This window comes from Erpetoichthys calabaricus, chromosome 3, assembly GCF_900747795.2.
Source record: "Erpetoichthys calabaricus chromosome 3, fErpCal1.3, whole genome shotgun sequence".
NCBI lineage: Eukaryota > Metazoa > Chordata > Cladistia > Polypteriformes > Polypteridae > Erpetoichthys > Erpetoichthys calabaricus.
Genome location: NC_041396.2, coordinates 142,264,490 through 142,278,002, shown reverse-complemented (window position 1 = coordinate 142,278,002; position 13,513 = coordinate 142,264,490). Strand labels below are relative to the sequence as shown.

The 13,513-nt window shown below is 35.6% G+C and overlaps 1 protein-coding gene across 1 annotated transcript in view; it reads left to right on the top strand.

The window, feature by feature from the left end:
* The first annotated feature begins 1,330 nt into the window (after window positions 1–1,330).
* Window positions 1,331–13,513, top strand: part of fkbp1b (FKBP prolyl isomerase 1B) — a 115,173-nt gene continuing 102,990 nt past the window's right edge. Inside the window, exon 1 of the mRNA XM_028791954.2 lies at window positions 1,331–1,483. Within this exon, the coding sequence (XP_028647787.1) occupies window positions 1,447–1,483 (37 nt within the window). The 5' untranslated portion in view covers window positions 1,331–1,446. The remainder of the gene's footprint in view (window positions 1,484–13,513) is intronic.

Sequence of the window (13,513 nt, the reverse complement as noted above, 5' to 3'; positions counted from 1 at the left end):
TATCATCCTTTGATACCAAGGCTTCCAGGATCTCAGGCATCTTTCAGATGGACATGAAAACATGTCAGATGTAGAAGGGTGGCACATCAGGATACTGAAAAGAGAAACAGAATAGAAAGGGGTTAACTAATGGTTCATAATTATTGTAATACTTACATTTTGAAACAAATGACTAAGAAACATAGCTGTAACATGCACCGAAAATCATCAGTTGTAATCAGGGTTTGGTAGATTAAAGTAGTGAGTCTTCAGCCTGGATTTAAAAGCGGAAACTGAAGGGGCATGTATTATATAATCAGGGATTTTTTTTTCATAAAAGTCTGACAAAATCCCCATAGGTTAAAATGGTTTCAGATAACAGATGAAAGGATAAGTATTGCTGTCTGCAAATTAACCAGCCCACTACCAGACCTTCAGAGGCTAAAGCTCTCATCAATTCATACATTTTCTTAACGCACTTTGTCCATTGGGTGAATGGCAACACGAGCATATACTGGCAGTATCGAAGCAAACACAGAACGAGAAGTCAGACCAAACTGCTCATCTATCAAATGCCACACTTTTTGGGTTATGTAGTATAGTGTTTATAACAGAAAGTGGTCTCTTTTAATTTGGAAAAATTGATGGAAACAGATATCCTCTGTTTAAAAAAAAACAAAAAACATAACACTCTTTAATTCAGCTCTTTGTACCTCTGTTTTTTAAATATTCTTTTTGACATCTATTGTCTTGTTCCACCACTTAAGCACGTCAGACAAAAAGCAATACTTTAATTTTAATTATCGTTTCCTTAACACTTCTGCTACTGCAGGTATGAGGCTTGAATTCATATAAGCCATTATCGTTTTTTCACCAAAGAACCTTTTGGCAAATATTCAATAGATGCTCAACGCATACTATTTTTATAGTCAAAGCCCCAAACAATAAAAAAAACTGCAAATACTACAAATCTATTTATGGTGACTGGAAAAATGCAGGTTCAGAAAACGGTTGATTCACACAATTTTATTACTTTTTAATGATGGTGTCGTCAGTATCCTTTCTATCAACTTGTACTGGAAAAGACGGATTCAAAAAATTGATAAATGAATTAATTGAAAAGTAATAATCACATCTTCGACATACTAAAACACTCCGCACTGCGCTTTTACAGACTGAATGAGGATTCTCTGTTACAACACCGCGGGAGTTGAAAATAAAACCCGCCCCTTAAAGCCATGCGACTATCTTACTGGTTCTGAAAATGGAATTTCCGCGCCTTATTCGGAAAATGTGATCTTTAATTGGATGTAGCTAACTGCCAGTCACAGTTAATCATCATGCCTTTATTGGCAAAGCAACGGATCACAGCTAGATCGAATAGGACTCGTAAGAAGCAACGGTGCGGAGCTGCTCAGTGCTTTAACTACCAGGGTTCCATAGATTATTTTTTAAATTACAGTAAAAATGGTTGTTGAAATTGAAACAATCTCACCTGGAGATGGTAAGATACATTCTATCTCTCTTCCTTCGTTCAAGACTTATGATGTTTTAGACCTTTCAGAATCGAGACGCTGTTGAGCAAAGATTTGTACTGCCACCCCCAATGTGTCTAAACCGGTAAAGTCGCCAGAGGTTGTTGACTCTACCGTGTTGTAATCGGAATTATTCACGAGCATAACTTGGACCTAAGTACTTCTCCGACGGGATTTACTCCCCGTCTCCTTTATAATTATAGTCTCATTATTCATTAGTATGTTAAAAACTAGATATTAGTAATTATTATCTAAATTTTATCTGTAAGTGCTTAAAAAACAACGTATATATTTTTTTTGTTGTATGACATATAGCTTGCCACAGCAAATTAAATGGGACACATCTTCGTTATACCGTAAAATAAATGCTGTACTTAGCAATTTCACAGGTGTGGAAAATCGAGACCAGGCAAGATTTCAGTTAGATACAGTATGGTTGCTTTATTTGGTGTAAATCTCAAGGTGTGTGGTTGTTTACCACTGGAACCTATTTTGTAAGAGGACAGGAAAAACGTTACAGTAAAAAATTGTCTTGATAATGTGTATTTATTGATTACTTATAGCCCCAAAAGTAGTGACTTATGTATGAGCCAAATAAGAAACCACAGGTTCATGTGGAGTTTTTTTTTTAATAAGACAAGTAATCTGTTTTTTAAAATAGCTAGCATATGCAGTATAATGGACGGCCATTGTCCCTGTTTTGGTCTGTTTGATTACAACTGGTTATACTGGTTCTGTCAATTAATGGGTTTGAGACTTTAATTTTGGCATACAGTAAAATATTCTGATACAGTATGTGGCAAGAATTTGAATCCTGCAAAAAAGATAGAAGTGATCTTGCTTTGCTTATATAATGTTTGATACTTAGTTCAAAAGAATCATTTTGAAAAATGTTGCCCTGTCCTCTCCATATTTTGCTAGAAGTGAACATTTGGATTCCAATAAATTGGTCCTTTTGATTAGTCCTATCCATTAAAAGTTGAGCTGTTTTCCCATGTAGCCTATAAATAACAAATGTACAATACAGTTTACAATGTATTTGCAAGTTTATGGAAATAGCATAAACTGGATTCTGGTGCCACTTCACATAACAAAAAGTTAAGCATTTTTTGAAAATGAACATACATTTAATAATAGAAAAAAAGCAGTAATCTTTATGGCATTGAAAATTATTTATATATGTGTATAATAATAATAATAATTCATTACATTTATATATTGCTTTTCTCAGTACTCAAAGCGCTATCCACATATTCTGGCCATACACAATATACTACAGTATATGTTTACCTCTGCATGTGGAAGAATTAAATGTTTCCACTTCATTTAATCATTTTGGAGTATCTGTATAAAAGGTGTGCCTACCATTATGCCTCTAAAAAGGATATAAAAACTGTTAAAAGAATACATTCCATAGTAGTTTGGAATGTATTTTTATTGGATTCATTGCAGATGGATACTTGACTCAAGACTGCATTTTACAGTATGTGCTGAATTGCTAAGAGTAAATCTGTCACTGACTCTGGGCTTATGCATTTGCAGCTCCTCAATGTTGCTTATTAATTTACTGTACTTGTTCAATAATGTATCATGCACAAAGGATTTTATGTAGGAACCTCCCAAAAAACATCTTTTGTGGTGCAGCCCTTGTCTCTGCCTGGACCAAACTTCAGCTGAAAATTGAATGCATGAAGCTAACCAAAACATTTTGTGACATTTAGAACAAACATCAAGAACAATATTATTTTTTTAGCATAATTTCAATTAACACTAATATAATTAATTATTATCATTCATTCATCTTTACTAGAGCACTCAAATAAAGAGTTTTGTCTTGCTTGTACAACCACTGACTGGTAGCAGATGTATTCCTTCTTCCTCATTGTCAGCACATCCCAGTGAAGTGGCCATTTAGACTGGGGAGAATATGGAGAAGTGGGTGGGTGTGTCATCCCTTTGAATCCACAATTTCACAGTACAGTTTTTGCAACATGCACAGTATAAGACGTTTAAAAATGTTGGCACGATACACATGCAGAGCAGGTTAGAGATTATGAAAGCAGTGGAAATCGAAAGGCTCAAAATAAACGATGGCATGATGCACATGTAGAGCAAGTTAAAGATTACGAAATTAGTAAAATTCAAAAGTATCAAAAAAAAGATAGTAAAGATCGCATTAGCACTAAAAAATGGAAATTAGTAAAGATCGCATTAGCACTAAAAAATGGAAATTATTACTCGGTGAAATAACCGAACAGCAAAAAGAGATTGAATATACTATATGGACATAGGTGATATGTCAGAAGTATGTAGATATTGTAAGGCTTTAAAGTTTAAGTTGGAGACTTGTAGATCATCTAATTCGTGTTGACATTAGGGAAAAGTAGTGTTGCTTCCCAATGAAGAGGCATATCCGTGAGAAATAAAAGATTTGTTGTTTGGTGAAAGTGAAATCCACAAACACTACAGGTAAAATAATACAGTCTAAATAATCTTTCTGCGTTTGCAACATTCAATGCTCAAAACGTAGATTTACAGAATAAAGGACCATACGCTATGAGAATCTGTGGTCCCGCAACAATTAAAGTTGTGACAAGTTTAATTCTGAAGAAACCACTATTCGGTCAGGTGTATATTTATGATCATTGAGAAGCGATGCAACATAGAATCGGAAGAGTTGAATGATCGGACGTATTAGAAATTATACGGCCAATAATGGATACAAATCCGTACATCCAAAAGTATTGTACTTTACACTAAATTTATATGCAAAACACAGACAAAGAAATTTTCTTGGATTTCTATATGAATCTGAAAGATCATGGTCGCATTTATAATAAACCTACATGTAACAAATTGTCTGCGATAATAATTTCGAAAGATGGAGATATTAAAGACAGAGTTGATATTCATGTTTATCCAAAAGCACAGCACGATTTATCATGTAACAATTCCCATGAAAATAGCAATCTCTTAAAATTGTATTTCCGGTTAACCAGACCCGAGGGTTGATGAGCAAAGCGAGCAGGGGCCAGAACCCCCTAGTATTATTATAAAATAATAAAATATTGCTTCTTAAATAATAAATATGTTATCCTGTAACCTATCTGTGCGTTATGAATCTCCATGTAGACACCCTTTATCTAAACTGTTAACCAAATTTATTCCCCTTTGGACATTTAAAATCATATAGAATTAGTCAAAAATTAAAGAAATAGTTGGAAGACTCATATCTTTCATTAATTCTACAAGTTACACATATCTTCAATTTCCCATACAGTTGAACCTCGGTTCACGAACAGCTCAGTACACGTACAAATCGGTTTATGACCTTGGTTCACGACCACACACTCGGTATACAAACAAGCCAGTTTCCCTTTTGGTTTCTACATGTTCAGTCTCTCCCTCTGCATTTCCTGTGCAGCAAGCAAGAGAGAGAGAGAGAGAGCGCGACACACACACACACAGAGGCAGCGTGAGAGAGAGACGCACACACACAGGCAGCACGAGAGAGAGACACACACACACACAGGCAGCGCGAGAGAGAGAGACGCAGACACACAGGCAGCGCGAGAGAGAGAGACGCACACACACAGGCAGCACGAGAGAGAGACGCAGACACACAGGCAGCGCAAGAGAGAGAGATGCAGACACACAGGCAGCGCGAGAGAGAGTTACGCAGACACACAAGCAGCTCGAGAGAGAGATGCACACACATAGGCAGCGCGAGAGAGAGAGCTGGGTACATAAGGTAGGAAGGCAGTTAAAGAATGCACTGGGCTTGATTTTGTTTTCACTTCTGTTTACAGCGCTTGATTTTGTTTTCACTTCTGTTTACAGCGATTGGTTCGTAGCGTGCATTGTTGCGATGTTACTTTTCTTGGTGGTTTATTAAATTACAGATTTTTTCAAATCTTCATTTTTTTCCCTGTGCTTAAAACTCATTAAAAAAAAAGTGTTTTTAGCCAGCGGTTGGTAGTGCTATAGTGCGAACTATTGCAGTGTTAGTTTTCTCTGTTGTTCAAGGTTTTCTCAGTGTTATTCAATGTTTTTACATTTAGTTTACTATGGTTTTCTATGGTTTAATTAACTATATTTGTGCTTAAAAACTTTAAAAAAATATATATTTACATACAGTTCGCATGGTCTGGAACGGATTAATTGTATTTACATACAATTCTATGGGGGAAATTGCTTCGGTTCACGACCAAATCAGTTTACGACCAAAGTTTTGGAACGAATTATGGTCGTGAACAGAGGTTCCACTGTATGTGGTAGTCACATTAATGAGTTTTGAAAATATGTTCTCACAGTTCCTCCTCAGACAAAAAGGAGGCATTTTAAACTTGATGCTTGTTGATAGTGGCGTTGGATGAATCAAACATACTGAAAATGCTGCTAGTATTATCCAATGTGGCATAGCTTATAGAGCTAGTTCATGTCGTCTGCTTTGTGCATACACATACTTTGGTATTGCAAGCTGCTCTGAAAATTCTAACAATTAACTGCTTGCTTGAACAGGTGAGGTGAGTTGCAAACTTTTTCCATTGTAGCAGTACAGCTAGCCACTTGCTTCAGGAGAAGCAACACTTATTGGACTTGCCAACAAACAGACTTGTGATAGATGCGATCCTGCAATGGAAGAGTGCATTGCAAATGCTAGAGAGGTTTTTGGAACAACAGCCAGCCATCTCAGCAGCTCTGCATACAGGCAGCAAAGTTGTTCCCACTTTGACTGGCATTCAGTGCTCTTGTCTGCAACACATCCGCCACAGGTACCCAGTCATTTTTAATGTAGAGACATGCAATTGTAACGTAGGAAACTGCTGACCTAGACTTCCAGCCATTAGTTAGGGTTATTTACTCTGCTAATCTGAGAAATGTGGTGATGTTTTGCTTAAGATATTCATAAAGCCTAAGTACAATAACTTCACTCATTTGCTTTCTGGTTGGTATAGCATACAGCAGTTCCAAAACCTGTATCATTTGTTGAAGCCCTTGTTTTCAAAAATGGTGTAAGGTCTCATATCTTTACAGATGGGTGATACTGGGATAAATGATTTCTCAAGTTTGTTGTGTTACAATAATACTTAACTTGTGAGTTGCACAGATTACATATGGCTTTGCTGTTGTCCAGTTGTTCTTTACCGAAACACAGTTTGAATCCATAGTAAGTTCACTCTCTTGTAAGTGCAGATGCTGATTTCAGTTGAGTAAGACACACCATTTTATGCGGGGTAGCAAAGTGCTTTTTCTGTAGAAAGCCTTAAAAGGCACATTAGCGACATCTGATGGACCAGATGCCAAAAATGAACATAAGCAAAAATCTACATATACCTGCAGTAATTGAGCAGGATAGAGATTCACGAGATTGATCTTGAGACATTAAGAATCAGTATTGAATCATTTAAATGAAAGATAATGATTAATTGGAAAATCAACATTTTTACCCAGGCCTATTCAGGATAGACAATGATGCACAGTTATATCAGATTTGAATAACAGAAAACTTGGATATCAGCCAAAAATTGTAATAAGTAACTTTTAAGTGCAGTCCGAATGTAGCCTTAGTAGCCTGTAGCAACACATAGACTCAAACACAGGCAGTATGGACTTTACAGCTGATTTTTAACATAGTGTAGTACAGGTCCTGCATTTAATTTAAAAAATGTTCATGCCTTTAAAGAGTCACACAATTAAATTTATTACAAACTAGGGGGCCTTGCCCCCTGCCCGCTTCGCTTGCCAGCCTCCCGGCCTGCGCTACATACCAGTCACTTCGCGTCTCTGCCGCTCGCGTATGTGGATTTCACTTTCAACAAACAACAGTTCTTTTAATTCTCGTGAATATGCCTCTTCATTGGGAAGAAACACTACTTTTCCCTGATGGCAACGCGAATTAGATGATCTACAAGTCTCCAACTTAAAGTTTAAAGCCGAACAATATCTACATACTTCTGTCATATCACCTTATATCATCTCTTTTTGCTGTTCCGTTATTTCACTGAGCAATAATTTCTGTTTGTTAGCGCTAATATGATCTTTACTATCAGTTTTTTGAGACTTTCAAATTTTAGTACTTTCATAATCTCTAACCTGTTCTGCATGTGTATCACGCCAACGTTTTTGAACCTCTTTACGACGTTCTACTTTGTCTTCTACTCTTTGTCTTTTATTTCTGATAAAGAGCTGAGAGCACAGGAACTGTGTCTGACAATAGCATTCACACAAATGAGAAGTGATTGGACTGTGGGCGTGGTTGTAAATGTTTGAGAGGAGGGCAGGACTTGTCAAAATTTTGGCAGAAAGTCTCGAATCGCAGAACCTGAAATTATCTCCCACGAGAGTTGAAATTATCTCAGAGAAAGTCTCGTCTCAGGATTTCCTTTTATAAAAGAGAGATAACATACACAGAATACACACCAAATGCCAGTGTTGTCTGCAACAGAACAAAAATGATTGTGGAATGCTGAGCATAATATACTTTTCTCTGACATCTGTCCAATGTTTGTTTTTTTTTTTGCCGATTTTAATTTTTTCTTTTTATTTGCCAGTTTCACAGATGGCTTTGAAAACATCCCAGAATTTTCTTTTCCATTTTGACAGTGTTCCCTGATGGCAATGGTATTTGGCATGTATTTAAAGAAGAAGTCAACTGAGTACCAGTAAGGCATTTGTTTCTCAAACTACAGATTCTGATGTCCTTCTCCTCTTATGCAGTTGTCCATCTTGGCCTTCCCCTTCTTTTTCTATACTGCTTAGATCCAGTTCTCCCACTTCTATCAAGAGAATAATAGACATCTTTTGTATGAAATCTTCAGTTTCTAGGCAAACCGTCACATGGTCTAACCTTCATTCTACAATAAAAATCTATAGGCTGACATGTTTGACCATTTTTAAACACAAAACTGTACTTTAGGAATGCCAATACCTTGCAACCCAAGTAAAAAGAATAACAGATTTCAGTAGTGCTAATGTAATTATAAAGGTTTCTCCAATAACTAATTAGCATTAACACATGACTAATTAAGGTTAATGTATGGGAGTTAAGACACTAAAGGAATGGCTCCCGAAAAAGGGGCTTTGCAGCCATATGTGAAAAATAAATGAAAAATGAGTCATTGCAAGCAGTAATGGTCATTATACACACTAGTGCCTTGGCTTCATTTTTAAATCAATTTAATTGTATCTGGATAAAAAAAGTATCAAGTTCTGTTAAAAACATGAAAATTTATGAGGGACCCCACACTTTTGAATGGTAGTGTATTTACAATGTTAACTCAAAAGCACACAACACATATAGTATACAAAGTATTTTATCACTGCCAACATGAATCATCAGGCTAATTTTTAGCACCGTAACCAGTTAAAGTTTTGGTTTAAAAGCTGATGCTGTTGTGCATTTTTTATATCTCTCTATAATAAAAGAAAATCTTAAGACAAGACAAGACTATTTCCAAGAGATTTTTTCAAGTTCCTCGAGACGAGACTATTGTCAAGAGATTTTTTTCAAGTCTCGCCCCCCTCTCAACCGTTTATGGTTAACGGCACATGCTCACGGTCCTCTCACCTCTCATTCGTGTGAATGCTTTTGTCAGACATGGTTCCTTCGCGTTCAGCTCTTACAAATTTTTACGTTTTCCTCACTTTAAGTTCCCAATAATAGAAGATTTATTATGTCCAAATCTTATTGAAGAATTTCATCCTGAAGGGTTATCAACAGAAGAAATGAGTACATGGGCAATCCTAGCACCGTGAAATGATGAAGTGAAACAAATTAACACGAAAATTGTCAATCAGTTACACGGCAAATTGGTTAAATGCGTATCAATAAACTATGCTGAAACAGTTGGTGGTGATTGTGCGGAACATGAAAACATCAACTGACAATATCTACAACCGTTAGCACTATCCAGTCTTCCACTGGCCGAATTACTGTTGAAATAGGGATGTATCATAATGTTATTGCGTAATTTATGTATAGGTGATGAGCTATGCAATAGGACAAGATTAGTTGTATTCAAAATTGGTTGAACAATTCTGACATGTAAAATTTTAACAGGCAACAAGAAAGGTAATGTAGCACATCTTCCGCAGATATAATATTAGAAACCAAAGGAGATCTTGATATGCCATTCATATTAAAATGTTTACAGTTTCCCGTTAGAATAGCTTTTGCTATGACAATTAACAAATCACAGAGACAAACATTCAAAAAAGTCGGTTTATTTATTAGAGAGAAAGAAACGATATTTGTTATACGTTGCGTTGTCACGTTGTAACTCCACACACAAACTCAAAATTCAAAGCAATATTGACGAAAAGTTAATTCCAAATATTGGTTTTACTAGTAAAAGTGTAAGTTTAAAAAGTATTTGTGTGTTAATATAATTTTCTTTCAATGTATTACATTTTACTATTTTTACTATGGTTAATTACTTGCTGTAGTGTAAAATAGTTAGGTCTATTATGCATATGTAACAATTCCCATTAAAATAACAATCTGGTTAAATTGTACATCCGCTTCCCCATACGCAAGTGGCAGATCCGCAAAGTGGCTAACGCGTAGCATCCGCATGGGGCTTCGAGCAGGGGGCAGAGCCCTCTAGTTATTTAATAAAGAAATAACAAACATTGAGTAACATTAAAGAAAAGACAAAACTTACAAAACTAAAAAAGAGGTTATATTTTAGTCAAATCGCTAGAAGAAAAAATATTTATTTGAATTATAATATGTGAAATTGGAAATTTTAACACATTATATTACAATTCACATTTAGTCAACTCCAGTAACCCAGTAATTGCTTCCAACTCTGACTCTGACTCCACAGCAGTGCTTCAGTTTAAGCTAAAGAGATGGAAAGCTTCTGCTTCTACCCTGGAATCATATTTGATGTGGCAGTGATGTAATCTGGTTTTGTAAATTCATTTTCGGGCTAATAGTTTGAATATGCTTGCATTAATACTCCTATTAGTATGCAGCCTAGAAAATGTTCCAATTACTTGTATATCAGTGCAAACTGCTTCTATTAATAAAAAAACAAGCAAGCAAAAAACCCCAACGATTATCAGAATCATACAAGGAATTTCACCCCAGTTTTTATATACAAAAGGTTTGCTGTGATATAGCATGCTAATCACAGTACTGGAGATTAAATTAATAATTGGATTTTTTTAACAAGAAGTAATGTGACAATGCTTAAGTGTTTTGTAAGAGTTACATTGATGCACAAAATAAACACAGTTATTGGTTAGGTCATACAAGTAAACATTCCACATTGGCATGCAGACATGTTGTCCTGTTATTTGATTGTATTAGTGTGAGCTGTTTTTTAAAGAACGGCACCAGAGTGGGGCAGATGGTAGTTCTATCTCACAGTTCCAGATTACTGGGTTAGAATTCTACCCTGCTCATTGTCTGTCTGGAATTGACAAGTTCTCTGTGTGTCTGCATATATTTTACTATGTTTTCCACCCATGTTATAAAGACAATGATTAGATAATCTGACAACTCAAAATTGTCTGCACACTTGTTTAAATTTAGTATTAGCTGGTGTGACAGTTAACACGTACTTGGATTCAAGGGTACTTTGACTTGTAACAGTAGGTTACACATTCTCTGTTTACAACCAGGGTTAGGTGCGAAGCATAACCCATAGCCACCAGATTTTTAGCTATTACCCGTCTGTTCTTAATTATGTCTTAAAACTTTTTTAATTCTCTAAAATGAGTAAACATATGCATGAAAACTGCTTCACCTGCTCAATATTCTCTGTGTCAACAGGGAGAAACCATTTGGAGAATCAATATGTTGCAGTTGGTACAAAGGAAAAAGAGTGATGAAGAAATTTAGTCTAATAAAAATATAAAACAGTGAAAACTAAGGAAATTGGGATGCATTTCTAATGAAAAATCCACTGTAGACTTGTATGGGCTTAAGAGCGATTTAGCAGTCCTACTCCTGTTAAAATAGTGTGTTGGATTAAATATGTAATTGGAGTTGTGTTTCCGATTCTAAAAAGTGCTAAATGGGAGATCTATAATATTTGGAAATCAAAAGTGCAATGGAATTGATTGGCTTACAAAAGTATTGTAAAATATTGTCCTGGGATTGGATTTATTTAAAGGAACAATTTGAGGGGACAAATTAAGACACATCAGTGAAGAAGATGGTGAACTATCTCAAACAGTTTGAAATACAGGAGACAGCACATCAGCATTGTAGAATTGGATGCAGAAATTCTTGCTTTTAGTTAAATCTTTTGATGGAAAATTTTGTTAGCGGATTTTTTAAAAAGTTAGTTGGTGTATTATAAACCTGCTACAGTATTATGAATGCCAGATATTGCTACAATAAATATGGGAAGTGGACAGCAAAGGTGTGCAAATTGAAGTGAAGAGTGAAAATATATATTAAAGGTCAGATTTTTAAGTTTAGTAGTTTAAGGCAGGCCCATAGTGCATTTTATGAGGAGTGCATTCAGATAAAGAAAGGAAGAGGTGCACAGAATTAAAAACAGCTCAGAAAGTGTTATACTCTGGAGAAGTCTAGAAAATATGAGAATTGATAGTAGGGATTAAGGAAAGGGATTGTGAGTGTGTGTGTTGATTATGTTCTAAAGAAATTGCTTTTTTGAGTTGGTAGCATAATTAAAAAGTAGAAGTTAAAGAAAAAAATGCAAAAAATCCATTCATCTATCAATTTTTCTGAATCAGATTTTCATAATCAGTATGGGGTATCTGTAGCCTAGTAACACTGAGTGTAGGCCAGGAACCAGTCGTGGGCAGGGCACACTGATGAGGCACATCCACTTATTCATTCTCACAGGGCAGTGTGAAAGATTCATCTTCTAGATGCCCTGGAATACATCTTCAGTGACATTCCTGGTGTCATGGGTTGTTTTGGGTCTTTCGACATCAGAAAAACAGGTATTTTGCCATTACTTGGAAACATAATCCTTTTTATGTTAAGATGTTTTTTATTTCATCTTCATTTGTGCTACTGTCAATTTTCAAACTCATACAACTTTTATCTTCCTGCCACTGATTTTATTACCTACAGCATTTACCACAGTTGTCATTGTTTATAGCTCAGTGCAGTATGTTAATGTTCAGAAATCAAGGAGATATGATTCATAAAAGAAAGTGAAGCCTGGTGTAGCTAGGGATCTGTGTGGGATCAGAAGAGAGGTCAGTTATATTTATATTTACTGATGTCTATGAGTACATGAAATTGGCCTGTGTAAATAGTTTTTTATTCATATTGCAATGTTTAATTTTTCTGTGTTGTGGTGGTGTGACCATTGGTGTCAGGTGGTGTGACCATTGGTGTCACTACCTCACAGAACTTGGGCAAAATCAGTTTTTCTTTGACATGTAATTGAAGTTTACACATTCTCTATTGGCTTGTGTGGGTTTTAAGAAACTCTGAGTTCATGCAACAGTCTAAATAATTAAAATTGTCTGGCACTGTTAAAATGCTCTAAAAGTGACAGTGTGACTTGTTCTCTTTTGTCAACACCAATCTAAAAGAGGTTGTGCCTTTTGGGGAGAGTTTCTGCTTTATATTACTGTACACAGTTTAGCTCCTATAACTCACATCAAGTGATGATTAAATGAAAAATAGATGGTTAGATGAAATAAACCTTTATGTTAAGCTGCCTCCGATTTATTCTAGCAGTGTTTAATTCATAAATCAATACACTCAGGTATCTATTTTTTGCGCACTGTATACTGCTGTCTTCAATGTCAAATATTCAGGTGAGACATAAAAGCATTTAATTCTTTTATTCCCTTTGTAATGCTTAACAGAACTGCAATTTAGTACGAGCAGCTTTTTACCTGAAATAATTTTCCATTATTCTTGAGTTGGATTTTAAATTCTTCCCTCTTGATGGTGGCTTGCTGATTCATCCAAGCAACTTGATATTTTTGTTATGAGATAATTCCGCTAAGTTAAACAGAAGTACACATGACCATATTTACACAGTACTAAAACT